The 15,144-nt window shown below is 37.1% G+C and overlaps 1 protein-coding gene across 9 annotated transcripts in view; it reads left to right on the top strand.

Annotated features, from left to right (window-relative positions):
• PARPBP (PARP1 binding protein) overlaps window positions 1–15,144 on the top strand; it is a 125,397-nt gene that overhangs the window by 76,665 nt on the left and 33,588 nt on the right. For 6 of the 9 annotated variants that reach the window (XR_002823640.1, XR_002823642.1, XR_002823641.1 and 3 more), the window contains one exon: window positions 13,038–13,119. Coding sequence is in view for 6 of the 9 variants with exons in the window: in XM_023728970.1 (XP_023584738.1) it covers window positions 13,038–13,118 (81 nt within the window). In the remaining 3 variants the exon portion in view is untranslated. Of the gene's footprint in view, window positions 1–5,395; window positions 5,580–8,956; window positions 9,136–13,037; window positions 13,120–15,144 lie in introns of all 9 variants that reach the window. The other 3 variants (XM_023728968.1, XM_004373762.2, XM_023728969.1) reach the window with 1 other exon arrangement.

Genomic DNA, 15,144 nt, shown 5'->3' on the forward strand with positions numbered 1-15,144 from the left:
GTTCTTTATCTCTTCATTTGATGTTCTAGGGTTTCAGGATTGTTGATTCTCTGTTTGGCTTAGTTTTTCGGATCTTTGTTGTGGAGGGACGGCGTGGTGTTTCTGCCTAGAGCGCCATCTTGCCGGAAGTCTACCGAAAACATCTTACATTTAACACACACTTTTTAATATTACAATTTCATGCCTTGGTCTGTTTATGGGAATTCTGGGCAAAGAATGAAAAACCTTTCCTTTCATTACTCTGACTAGAAGTATGTCTATATAATAAGAAACTAGAATTCTTTCCCAGAAAGAAGGCAAAATATAAAAAATACATTAATGAATTTTCTCCTGAATATTAAGTCCTTGATTTTATTTGTTAAGTGGGGAATACTGATAAGAGATATATGCCATTTCACTTCTTAAGTTATTTTGAAATGAAAAATCACTTTGCAAAATTCATTAAACTAGGATGTGATTCTTTGTTTTACAAAAGATAATGAATTCCCTGCAGTTGCACTACTCAATAAATTTAAGTTAATTAAAATTAAATGAAATTAAAAATTCAGTTCCTCAGTCTCACAGGTCACATCCCAAGTGCTCAGTATCCATGTGTGACTAGTGACTACTGCACTGGACCGCACAAACCTAGTACATTTTGATCATCATAGAAAATTATATTGGATAGCACTGCCCTAGAAGCTTAAAAATGTGGTTCAACTACAACAATTTTATTTGTAGTCTACTTTTTAGAAACTCTATGATTGCCAGTGTCTTTATCACAAACTTAGAAATGAGATTTATTGGAAGGATAATTGATGGGAAGACTGAGGAACGAAGTTTGGAAAACTGGAAGAAGCCAAGGAAACCTAGGTAGGAGAGAACTCGGGCCAAGGTTATGCCCCAGTAACAATCTGGTTGGGATGTAATAGCTGGCACAGGTGCCACCAGACACTCAGTGTCTTTACTGTATTCTGTACTCCACTGCTACTGTCTTGAATAATCTCTCAACTGTCCTGATGTTTTTTCTTTGCTCTCCCAAGATTTGAACTCCTAGGTGGAAATTTCTGATTGGTTAAGCCTTGTTATGTGCCAAGTCTCCATGTGTCCAGGTGGGCAGGAATAAAAAAAAAAAAATCAAACCTGTTGCTGTAGGTTTGATGCCAACTTATAGTGACCCTATAGGACAGGGTAGAAATGCCCCATAGGGTTTCCAAGGAGCAGCTGGTGGATTCGAACTGCCAACCTTTTGGTTAGCATATGAGCTCTTAACCACTGTGCCACCAGGGCTCCTGGGCAGGAATAGGTACAGTGAAACCTGTGAGAGCCAGAACTCAACAGAGAGCCAGAACTCAACAGGACTGCCTTATTTTTCCAGGTCTCGCCAGTTTTCCGCCTTTGACAGGGTGCAGCCTTACCACTTTTCTTTCCCTATCTATTAGTGGAAAATATTTGAGTTTTCCTTCTCTTGCAACAGGTTCTGGCTTTCACAGGTTTTACTGTATATCTGGCCCACACAGGGAGGGAATTTTGTTACTTGATAGCCAACAATATAATACTGAATGCTGTACATTATAATTTATAAGATAAGGTTTATCTATAGTAACCATCCTATGAAATTAGAATTTATAATGAGTAGTTGAAATACATTATTTTTAATGCAGAAAATTATTATAATGTTTTGCAATTTCTGTTTTTATTCATTGGCGTCGATGTACTCCCCTGTCCTAGTACTCACAACACAGTATTGCAATTACCAGTTTACTTGTCTGTTTCCCATACTCTTTGTAAGCTCCTTATCTCAGCATCTATTGTGTAGATGCTTAATAAATTAAAATTTAATCTGTGAAGGGAAGAAGAAGTGGCCTATTTACTGAGAAACAAAAGTCGACTTTATCTCATTGTTTTATCCTTAGGATATTTGTTTTCTTCTTGCTAGTAAGGAAGAAAACTAAATAGCAAAAATATATGGGGAGGATTTTAAATTAGTATGTTGATTTTAATTTTATTCAAGAAGTTTGGCATAATTACAGATTATTAGTAGTTAATTACACGCTGTATTTCAATATAATAATACTATAGTATAAAATCTCATTGACTGAGAAACTATTAATTTAGAGTTTGTGATCTTCTTAAGACACCCCCTACTTAAAATTCTTTAAAGAATGTGCATTGCTTTTATGATAAAGGCCAAATCTTAACCTGGCCTGCAAAGCCCTGAATGCTCTGGCCCTTGACTTTATCTCTAGTCTCATCTTCCATCATCTGTTAATACATTAATCCTTTTAGCAAACATTTATTGAGTACTTACTATGTGCCTGGCACTGTTCTAAGAACTGAAGATATATCTGTGAATAAAACAAATAAACAACTTGACTTCCTGGGGATGGGGAAGCTGAATATTAAACAAATACAAAGCAGAAAAGGAGGATTAGCGTGCTGGGGGTGAGGATGTAGAGAGAAATACTGTTTAATGTACAACATGGAAGGGGAAGGCTGTTGATAGGTAATATTTGAGAAGAGATCTGAAGGAAGTGAAGAGAGTGAGACATTCAGATATCGAGTATAAACAGTGTTCACGGCAGGGGGAACAGGTACAGTAGGAATGTGCTTGGTGTGCTTTATCAACAAGGAGTCCTAGGTAGCTAGAGTGAAGTAGATTGAGCTGGGGGAGTGGTGGTACAAGATAAAGCCAGGGGATGGAGGGCGAGGAGTGGAATATGTAGTGACTGGTAGAAATGTTAAGGACTTTGGCTTTCATTTTGAAGCTAGCATAGGGTTTTGGGCAGACTAGGGATGTGTTGCCTTGAGCTTTAAAGAAATTACTCTGGTGGATGTGTAGTGAATAGATGGTAGGAAGTAGAAGCAGGAGACAATTTGGATTATTGCAGTACTGCAAGTGAGATATGCTGGTAGGGCTTGGTCTAAGTGACAGTGGTGGAGGTGCCAACTGGATTCGCTAATGGATTGAGTGTAGGACGTCAGAGAAAGAAAGGAGTCAAGCATGACTCCAAAGATTTTGGCCAGAGCAGCTGATAGAGTGAAGGTGCCACTTATTGAAATGGGGAAAAATACAGTAGGAATAATTAGAACTTTGGTTTGGTAAAATGCGTGTTAATCATCCAGGTGGAGACTTTGTCTATGTGGTTGGATGCATGAACCTGGAATTCAGGGCAGCAGTTGGGACTGTAGTTGTAGTTTGGGAACTGTCTGTGTAGAGGTGATAATTACAGCTGTAGGACTGGATAAGATCACCAACCGAGTGTACACAGGGAAAAAAAGAGGCACTGTAATGTTTATAAATGGAGGAGATGAGAAGGAAGCAGCAAAGGTGACTGGAGAAGTATGACAATTCAGGTCGGAGGAGAACCAAGCGAAAGTGGTGCCCATGCACCCTTGTGCTTTCTCTGGTCCAGCCACACTAACTTTCACTCCTTTTGGCTCAGGAACTCTGTGCCTTCTGTGCTCTCTGCATCCTTTATGTCTCAGATTAAGTGCAGATTCCTTAGAGATGCATTTCTTGACTCTGACTTGGCTACGTTTCACTGTGCTTCTCTTTTGTAGCATTTATCACAATGTAAATATATAATGTTATACTTATTTAATATTTACCTCCTCCAATAGATTGTGTAAGCCGCAAAACTTGTCAGCTTGTGTACCACTGTATTCCCAACGTCTAACACAGTATGCATAGTTGGTGTATAATAATGAGGATAATCAGAAAATTTTAATGAATAATGATAGAATACAAGTTTGCCCTTCGTTAGCAAGTTCATTTTGAATAGATGGAAGAAATCTTAGGGGAAATATTTAAATCATAACGAGTAAAATTTCAAAACTGTAAAAGCATTATAATAGTTACAATTGTTAGGTTGAGTAAACTAATAATTAGTAAAGTAAAATGTCTTGCATACTGTAGCATCTCATAATTAATTTTATGTAAAATTAGTTCAGAATTTGTACGTTAACGAGTACATTACCGAGTATAAAACTTTCTGCCTTTTTGACTTTATTGTTACCTTATCTTAAAAAGAATTTTCCAAAGATACAGTATAGGATCCCAGAATCCTTGATGACCTTAGAGATAATCTAATAATGGTAATAATGATAGCAAACACTTAATAATACTAACTGTTCAGCCAATATTCTAATTGTTTTACTTATATAAACTCATTTCTTCCTATCACATAACAGTCCTGTGTGATAGATGTATGCTATTATTACTCCATTTTACAGATGCAAAAACTGAGTAACAGGTTAAATGGCTTACCTGAGGTAGGAAGTGGCAGAGCCACTTTGATTTGAACTCAGGCAGTCTGATTGCAGAGCCCATATTTTCACACCGCCTTCTCCTTTGACACTTTGCAGTCTTTCCAGGGATACCTCTATCCCTGGACACCTTCAGTTTTTTCCTTGTAATGGACCAAAATCCTGTTAGATATTTCTCACCTTGGTTCTGGTTCAGTCCTCTAGAGCAGAAACTGCAACCCACATTCTTTCCAGGTCAGGCTAGGTTTAAAGAAATAGTGATTTCAGGTTTTTAAAAAAAACTTGTCTGTTGGCCATATTTGGTCCAATCTCTGGGTTGTTTTAGATGAATACTAGCTAGCTTAATTTCCTCGTTGTGTAATAACCCTTCATATATTAGAATGCAGTATTATGTGTCTCAGGTCACTGTCCTTCCTCACCTCCTCACCCCTAGCCTAGAACAACTGTGTGCTCTTGGACAAGCTAGTTGACCTTGTTGAGACTCAGTTTTCTCATCTGTGATTACCAGTTACCAGTTGCTGTAGAGTCGACTCTGACTCTTGGTGACCTCAGTGTGTCAGAGTAGACTGCTCCATAGGGTTTTCAGTGGCTGATTTTTTAGAAATAGATTGCCAGGCCTTTCTTCTGAGGTGCCTCTGTGTGGACTTGAACATTTTTATTGGCAACAGAGCATGTGAACCATTTGCACCACCTAGGAACTCCCATCTGTGATTAAGGGTGATAATATCTACTTATTAGATTGACTTTAATATTAAATTAAAATAATATAAGTATTCAGAGAGAGGTGACTGTTTTGTTATATTGTCTTAGTTGTAGCTAAGGGTATATATATTTAGTATATTGCTTGCATATAACTATATCTGAATTTGTTATCCTATTTCATATATAACTAAATTATTTCCTTTCAGCTTTCAAATTAAGGGGGAAGTGACTCACCCTCTTGAAATGACTTACTTTTAGAAAAACTTTTTGTTTGTTTTTAGTGGTTCTTATCTTTGTCTTAAATTCACTACTGTTTGATTTACAAGATCAAAGCTGTATTCTTTGAAAGCTGATGATTAATATTAAGAATTATATTTTCAAGCTCTGAGCGTTTTTTTTTGTTTTCTAATACTCTTATATAGGATGATCTTGTTTCTATTTTCAGCATTGCAGGGGGTCGGATACTGTCAGTGATAAAGATGCAGCTGATTAAAGGCCAGGACAGCAGGGATCCTTTTTGTAAAGTAGTAGAGGAAGTTACTCAGAATTTGGATTTGAGGATTAAAAATATTATCGGTTCTCAACAAGGAGATGTAGCTGTTCACACCACTGACATCAGTCCTGCACGGGTAATGAGCTTTTTATTTCATCATCCTTCTTTACAAAACATTATCTCTTCTATTTACTGTAGAAATGGTTTACTATTGCCAGTTAAGTCAGAAGAATATGTTTCCTGTGTTCTAAGATGTTGAAAATTTACATTTTTCAACAGGATTATGTAGGATTATGGGGTCTCCATAAGTTGCAAAAACAACAACAGCAAAATATAATACATCCTAACTACAGTAGTATGGGGGAACTTGAGTAGCGTGTTTTTAGCCCTAGAACAGAATTTTGGAGTATATGTTATAGTCCACTGATTGTGGTTTAATTATCCAAGTATCAAAAGCCCCTTTTCATTAGGTATGATTGTAATAGCTACTACATGAAGAAAGACTTTTGCTCTGTTTTTATTTATTATATATTTATTGGTTGATTGATTTCATAGCCCTCAGGGGCCGTTTTTAGCTATTTTTCTGAAATAATTCATGGTTTTAGCTTTACTTTGAAGGTGGAGCAGGAGGGCCTCTGGGGTGTTACCCCATGTATTTCATATGTGTTAACACCTCCTGTGACTAACTTGGCCCAAATGACAGCGAGGTTATTACTGTAAGAGTATAGATCAGGAACTGGCACAATTTCAGATAATTAAGAACACCAATCTTTCCATTTCCTGATGCTTAGTTTTGTTTTTAGCCAAATCAGAACTATTTGAAACTTTAAATAGTTTAAGGAAACATTCAAACAAATAGTACTCAATGAAGTTGTTATTAAACAATATGAAATTCTCTGGTACCAATGGAAAAAAAATACTTTAAGGACTGGTTTATGATCGGTAACTTGTTATAATTCCAGTGTAGCTGTGTGTTATAGTTCACCTGGTAGCCTGAGTCTGTCAAGTAGAGAAAAATGTTGATGAAAACTGAGGAAACCAGTCCAAGTACAGTTGACGTCCCAGAAAGGGCAGCTTTGATACCTAGGTGCAGTGTCCAGCAACTGTGTGTGTTTGGCACTGTCGTTATCTCAATTTTACCAGTGAATCTAACTGCAGCAGTGAGAGGTTAAGCGGCTTCATCTGAGTTATGCAGCATACAGAACTAATAAATTGAAAGTAGACCCAGCCAGAAATGGCTTCAGAGTTTGTGACTCTTCCTTTTTCTGCTCATCTCCTAGATATTGGTATTCTCCTTCCTTTGCACACTTCTTAGATTTAGTTTTCTCCTGGGTCCTCTTCAGTTTAACATAATTTTCTGGGAAACTTTATATACACCTATATGTATTCTCATGCTACTGAATATATATCTCTCTTACCTCTTACTAAGCTCTAGACCTGAATATCTAGTTGAATACTGGAGATTTCTGGTCGGGTGTTCCAGAGATACCTCAAATGTAAAATGTTCCTTTATTTCCCTTCCCCACTTTCCCCCTAGCCCTGTCTTGGTTATCTAGTGCTGCTCTAACAGAAATACCACAAGTGGATAGTTTTAACAAACAGAAGTTTATTCTCTCACAGCCTAGTAGGCTAGAAATCTGAATTCAGGGCATCAGCTCCAGGGGAAGGCTTTCTCTCTGTGTTGTCTCTGGAGAAAGGTCCTTGCTGGCAATCTTCCCCTGGTCTAGGAGCTTCTCTGCACAGGAACCTCAGGTCCAAAGGACATGCTCTGCTCCCAGCACGGCTTTCTTGGTGGTATGAGGTTCCCCTGTCTCTCTGCATGCTTCTCTCTTTTATATCTCAAAAGAAATTGACCTAAAACACAATCTAATCTTGTAGATCTCATCAATATAACTGCCGCTAATCCATCTCATTAACATCATAGTGATAGGATTTACAATACATAGGAAAATCACATCAGATGACAAAATGGTAGACAATCACATGATACTGGGAATCATGACACATATTTTTGGTAGACACAATTCAATCCATGACACCCCTTAAATGTGATCTTCCTCCTGTATTTCTTGTCTCAATTACTGACATCATCATCTACCCATGTATTCATAATTAGAAGGTTAGGAACAGTTATAGACTATTTCTTTTCCCTTCTTCCTCTATCTAGTCACTAGATTTTCAATTCTCCCCTTTTAATCTGCTTTTTCATTATCTTCACTGCCACTATCTTTGTTCAGATCGTCTTCATTTCTAACCTGGACTATTATAGTCTCTTAATTTGTGAAATTGTCTCCAGATTTGATAACACTCTTACCCTGGAATTTAATTTACACATTGCCATTAGTGCTTTTTCTAAAATCTAAATAGGATCATTTAACTTTCTTGCTTAATGAAGTAAGAGATTTTAACCCTGTAGCTGACTGGATCTGCTATAATCTGAATAAAAAAGGAACCCTGGTGGCAAAGTGGTTAAGCACTTAACTGCTAACCAAAAGATTGGTGGTTTGAATCCACCAGTCGCTCTGTAGGAGAAAGATGTGGCAGTCTGCTCCCTTAAAGATTATAGCCTTGGAAACCATACGAGGCTGTTCTACTCTGTCCTATGCGATCACTATGAGTCAAAAATTAACACAATGGCAATGGGTTTGGTTGTTTTTTTTTTTTGGTTTAGCAGACTGAATGAAATCTTAACTTCTTTGTATAATACACAGCTTTCCCAGGCTTTTTTCACATTACTCCTCTTTTTACCCTGTTCTTCAGCGATATCATGCTTCCTGGTGGCTGAGGGTGCGTGTTCTCTCCTACCTCTGTGTTTCTCTTCCTCTGTGAAGCCTTCCTTGACCCTGGGTTAAATTGATCACTCCCTTTTGTATGCTGCCACTGTATCATGTGTGTATATACCTCTATTAGAAATAGCACTTAGCACTTTGTAATGCAATTATTTGGTTGCTTATTTATCTTACCAAGTAGACGGTGGGTTCCTTGAAGGCAGTGGTATTCACCTTTGTAGCTAGTTTTAGATGTAGTGCATTAATAAGCAGATACTTATTAATGATTACTGAATGAATGAAAGTCAACTAGTTTCTTTTAAGTTTTGCATTTGATTAAGTATTTACAATCATCATGAGGTTGGTATTCAGATCTCCAGAACCCCAACTCTCTTTTGTATAAATGAGAAAAAATACATAGAGAGGTTAAATCATGAAACTGAGGTCATAGTAGCTAAAATTTTCTGATTCAAAGCCTAATGTTATTTTGACCAGAAGCCAAGGCCTTCCTTTGATGATACTGTTTTCTGTATTCTTTTGTACATCTGGAAGTTGATAAGGTTGCTTATAGCATAGCTTAAAAGAGAAATACTCACATACCTTAAATGCTCCTCTCAGAGCCTAATTTTTATTACTTCAGCAATAGAGGAGAAAAAAGAACCATGGCAGGTGACATGCAAAAGTGTGACTGATACACCCAGCTAGGGTGATTCTTAACATTTACTTAAATTATTCTTTGTTGTAGCCAAAATCACATGCCATAAATCATGGCACTGCATACTGTGGCAGAGATACTGTGAAAACTTTACTGGTTCTTTTGGATGAAGAAGCTGCTGATGCTCCTTCCAAAAACAAAGCAGAACTCTTATATGATGATGAAAATATAATTCATTATAATGGAACTTCTATTCTTACACTTTTCAGGTAAGGAATGTGGAAATTATATGTATATACTTGTTAACTCTAGTCTGTAAAGAGATATTTTTTTAGAACACCTTTGATTACAGAAGAAATATATGCTTATGAAAGGAAATTTGGAAACTGTGGAAACAACAGAATAGTATAAGGAAAGAAAAAAATTAAAGAGAGATTGAGCATCTGAATGTGAGGAGATTGTATGTGAGAGTATGTCAGGTGTTTTTTTATTTAGAGTTTTTTTAATTCTTGTTTTTAGTTTTACAGTGTTTATTTGCTTTTCAATGTGTCAAGCACCTTGCTAAATACTTCCACATATATTATCTTAGCCCTCACAAAAACTCCTTTTAATAATATCCCCACTTTATAAGTGAGTAATTGGGCATCTGAGAGAGGTAATTAAGTACTTCAGGTGAAGGCTTACAGAACAAATAGTTTCTCATGAAACAGTAGTACACATATTGTTTTATGACATTGGTTAACAACCCCACAACATGTCAACCCTCTAACTTCTCAACCTTTTTTTTGGTGAAAATACACATAGCCAAAGATACACCGTTTCAAAAATTTCTACATGCACAGTTCAGTGACATTGACGACGCTCTTCCAATTGTGCTGTTATTCTCACTTAAGATGAAGGCTTACAGAACAAAATAGTTTCTCATTTAACAATTCCTACACATGTTGCCCTATGACAATGGTTAACAATTTCACAACACATCAACAATATCGTTACTCAACCTTGGGTTCCCTATCAGCAGCTTCCTTGTCCCCTTCTGCCTTCTGGCCCTTGTCACTGGACTACTATACCTCATTAGTCTCGTTTGGTTTTACGGGGCTGTCCACTCCCAGGCTGAATGGTGAACCTCGGAGATAACTTCACCACTGAGCTAAAAGGGTGTCTGGGGGCCATACTCTCAGGGTTTCTCCAGGCTCCTTTAGGCCAGTAAATCTGGTCTTTTTTTTTGTGAGTTAGAATTATGTTCTACATCCTTCTCCAGCTCTGTCCAGAACCCTCTGTTGTGATCCTGGTCAGGATGCTCTCCAGTTTTAATAAAAGATCAGTAACAATTAGGTTGATGATATTTTAAATTATATGATATGTATAATTTAAATGTATGATATTATACATGTATAATATTATGTATTATATATTTTAATTATATAATACCTTTTATTATATATTTATGGAAACATTAAAACATTTACGATAGTAATTTAAAATTGTATTTTAGTGCCTTGTGGAGAATTTTTACAAAATAATTCCACTGTTTGATCTTTTCTGTTTTCTACTTAATCTACTTTTTAGAAATATGATTCTTGTCTAAAATTATTCATGACTGTCCACAATTGCTTCATACACTCTCTCCTTTTGTGCTTCACTATGGCCTGTCTTTCAGTGTTGTTATCTAATTCTTTAAGTCTCATCTTCCCCAGCTTCCCATGATTGTTCTTTTATATCTGGGCAGGATATAATTCTTTACCACTCTACCTCAGAAATGCCAAACATTTTCCTACCAATGAAAATTTCTGTTATCAACCTATATTTATTTATACCTCTGCTGAAGTCCCAGAAAACAATGTAAGGAAAAAGAACCTTTCTTTTTTCTTCTTTTATTGTCTATTATAAAGTTTACTTCTAGGTAGAAATATGAATGATTTTAACTTTTCTCAGATTGAATTCTACTGTTTTTTAGAGAAAGTTATTTTCTGTTTATAGAAAACTTTCTAAACAAAACTAATTCCCAAATACATTTTAAAAAGTATTTTTTTTTTTTTTTTTTTTGTACTTAATCATGTTGTCAAACACATTTAAATTGTTTGCAGTTTGGATTCTACATTAGTATTTCCAGTTGTCACTATGCAGACAAGAGCCAGCCCATGGAGCCTTGTTGGCACAGTGGTTAAGAGCTCAGGATGCTAATCAACAGGTTGGCAGTTTGAATCTACCAGCTGCTCCTTGGAAACCCTATGGGGTTGTACTCTGTCCTATGGGGTTGCTATGAGTTAGAATTGACTCAGTGGTAATGGGTTTGGTTTTTGGAAACCCTGGTGGCATAGTGGTTAAGAGTTGGGCTGCTAACCAAAAAGTCTGCAGTTTGAATCCACCAGGTGCTCCTTGGATACTCTGTGGGGCAGCTCTGCTCTGTCCTATGGTAAAGGTAATTTTTAATGGTCTGCATTGAAATGATAAAATTAAGGACAATGTGGAGTATGAAAGTGGGTCAGTGTAAGGTGGTCAGCTCTCCTTCCTTAGAGAAACAAAGCGAAGCCCCTTACCGTCGAGTCGATTCCAACTCATAGCGATCCTATAGGACAGAGTAAAACTGCCCCATAGGGTTTCCAAGGAGCACCTGGTGGATTCAAACTGTCATTCTTTATGGTTAGCAGCCGACTCTTAACCACTACACCACCAGAGTTTCCTCCTTACGAAAGACTTTCTTTTATTATTATATAATGGTCTTTTGAGCCAATGGGGTTCTGACGCCGGCTCTATTAAGCCAAAAAAGGAATTTACTGGAGGAACTCAGGTGGTTCTGGCTCCAAAGCTTCAGTGTCTCCTTCTCCATTGTGCCGTCTCTGACCCTCCTACTATGAAAATTATGGATGAATACAGGTAGTCCCGGACTTAACGATGGGGTTCTGTTCCCACGATTCTGTTGTAAGTAGGTTGTGATGTAAGCCGAATACCTTTTTTTTTTTTTAGTTCTCATTATTATTGCATTTTATTGTCAGTATCTTTATAAATCCGATCTGTGTTTGTCTTTGAGGGTTGGAAACATTGCATATAAATGTACAGATATATTTTAATACCTATGTAACAAAATACATAAATCATAAAAATTTGCTCCAACAGTGAAGAAGAGTTGGATGACATTGGCATTTTGTCAGTTGCAGTAATAACTTCACTTGTGAAAGATTCTGGATCATCTGGATTATCCTTGGGAATGAGGATGGCATTTCTAGTCAGAAAATTAGAGAGTTATCTATATGGTCCTTTTCTTTTTTTCTTCATACATTTCTCAGTAATATCTCATTGCTTCCCTAATCTGCCTATCGACTTTAGCAAATCAGTCAGCATTTGAGTCCATGTTTTTGAGCAACTGAAGCCCCTGATTTAGTGTAGAAAGCTAAATCTATATGGCAGTGCTTTGAACAGTAAATCATAAAATTGAACATCTGTGAGTGAACATCTGAGAATGATAACACCAGCAAATTATGTGCTGCAACATTGTATGTAGTACATGTTTCTAATGATAAGATGTACAAAAAAAGGACGGTCATAAGTGTGGTTCATTGTAACTCAAATACGTCGTAAGTCAGGGACTACCTGTACTTATATTCCTGCTATGGCACGTGTCATTTTCTAGTTTGAATTTTAGCTATGTGGATATCTTATTTTCTTTACTTAGACTTCAGGATACCTGAATCCATGGTCAATGTATGAATCAACTTTTTATACCTTATAATATCTTATTATATTGCCTTATAAGTAGTAGAATTTCAAATATTTAACGACTGAATTAATCAATTACTATTTAGAACTCTCAGAACACTTTTGTTTAGTATTGTAAACAACTAGGAGCCCTGGTGGTGCAGTGATTAAGCGCTCAGCTGCTAACTGAAAGGTCGGTAGTTCGAACCCAGCAGCTGCTCTGTGGGAGAAAAGACCTAGTGATCTACTCCTGTAAAGATTTCAGTGTAGGAAATCCTATGGGGCAGTTCTACTGTGTCCTACAGAACCCCTATAGGGTTGCTATGAGCTGGAATCGACTTGACTCGACGGCAAAGAACAATAAGAACAATGTAAACACCTAAGTTATCTTTCAGTTGTGCTTTCAGTTAGGGAAGAAGGGGAACTAGTTGAAAAGCTATTTTTGTTCATAAGTTTTTGCTTTTTTTGGACTTAGATCTCCCACACAAGTGAACAATTCATTGATGAAACCCCTAAGAGAACGTATCCAGAAGTCAATGCAAGAGAAAAAAATTAAGGTATAATTTAATGTACTATCATGGAAATGATAAAATTGTTTCATTTTTAGTAGAAATGTATACAGTTGATCTGGATATTATAAATATACATTATACATGCAACAATATGAATTAAATGGAAAACAAGTTATAACTGTTGATATACAGAAACTTTCCTTTTGTATAATCTTGACCAATCCGTCTCTGGTTTATTCAATACACTGAACCTAAATGAAGCAGAGGAATAAACGCCTGCTATGGTAAGTGTTTGGAGCCCTGGTGGTACAGTGGATAAGAGTTCAGGCTGCTAACCAAAAGGTCAGCAATTCGAATCCACCAGCCTCTCCTTCGAAACCCTATGGGGGAGTTCTACTCTGTCCTATAGGGTCTCTATCAGACAGAATCGACTCCACAGCAACAGGTTTATTTTTTTATGGTAAGTGTTCAGTAATATCTGTTGAATGAATGAAGGAGAAAATAAAGAAGACATGGCTTTCTCATTTACATTTCCAATATTTTAAACTGAATCTTGAGAGACTGTATAATTTAAAAATTTGTTCCTGCTGAGGATATAACCGGAGAATATAACTAATTTGTAGATTGAGAGGGGAACATTTCACATTTTTCATTGACTAGAGCTGTTCTTTATATTTTCATTTGGTTTGGACGAAGCTTTTCTGTCCTTATTAGAAACATTTATGCCTATAAGTAGTTAGTAATGTGTTTATGCAATTGTATGAAATTTTTTTGTTCTTATTTTTCAAAAAGAGACTTGGTCTTAATCTATTCTTTTATTCAGCATATATTTATTCAGTACCTGCTCTGTGCCAGACATTGTTCTATGGTTGGGAATTCAGTCATTCATTCAACAAATTTTTTTTTTTTTAATTAAAAATTTTTTTTTTTAACTGTACTTTAGATGCAGGTTTACAGAACAAATAGTTTTTCACTAAACAGTCAGTACACATATTGTTTTAAGACATTGGTTAACAACCGCACGACATGTCAGCACTCTCCCTTCTCAACCTGGGAGGACCTTTTTTTGGTGAAAATATACATAGGCAAAGTTACACCATTTCAAAAGTTTCTACATGTACAATTTAGTGACATTGATTGCATTCCTCCAGTTGTGCTGCTATTCTCACTATCCTTTTCCAAATTATTCCATCACCATTATCTTCAACTCACTACCCCCTAGGCTTCCCATCAAACCTTTTGAGTTGCTGTTGTCAATTTGATCTCACATAGATAATTCTTTTTTTTGTACCTTAGATGAAGGTTTGCAAAACAGTTTCTCATTAAACAGTTAGTACACATGTTGCCCTATGACAATGGTTAACAACCCCATGACATGTCAACACTGTCTCTTCTCAACCTTATATATCCCTATCACCAGCTTTCCTGTCCCCTCCTGCCTCCTAGGCCTTGTCCCTGGACTGCTCCACCTCATTAGTCACATTTGGTTTTATGAGGCTGTCCAATCCCCGGCTGAACGGTGAACTTTGGGAGTGACTTCACCACTGAGCTAAAAGGTTGTCCAGGGGGCCATACTCTCGGGGTTTCTCCAGTCTGTCAGGCCAGTAAATCTGGTCTTTTTTTTTTGTGAGTTAGAATTTTGTTCTACATCCTTTTCCAGCTCTGTCCAGGACCCTCTATTGTGAGCCGAGTCAGAGCAGTTAGTGGTGGTAGCTGGGCACCATCCAGCTGTACTGGACTCAGTCTGGTGGAGGCAGTGGTAGCTGTGGTCCATTAGTCCTTTGGACTTATCTTTTCCTTGTACCTTGTTCTCTTCATTCTCCATTGCTCCCGAAGGAGTGAGACCAGTGGAGTATCTCAGATGGCTGCTCACAGGCCTTTAAGACCCCAGACGTTACTCACCAAGGTAGAATGTAGAACATTGTCTTTATAAACTATGTTATGCCAGTTGAGCTAGATGTTCCCTGAGCCCATGGTCCCCACAGCCCTCCGCCCAGCAATTCAGTCACTTAGGGAGTTTGGAAGTATCTATGGAGCTTCCATGACCTTTCCTTGTACAAGTTGTGCTGG

This window comes from Trichechus manatus, unplaced genomic scaffold, assembly GCF_000243295.1.
Source record: "Trichechus manatus latirostris isolate Lorelei unplaced genomic scaffold, TriManLat1.0 scaffold00027, whole genome shotgun sequence".
NCBI lineage: Eukaryota > Metazoa > Chordata > Mammalia > Sirenia > Trichechidae > Trichechus > Trichechus manatus.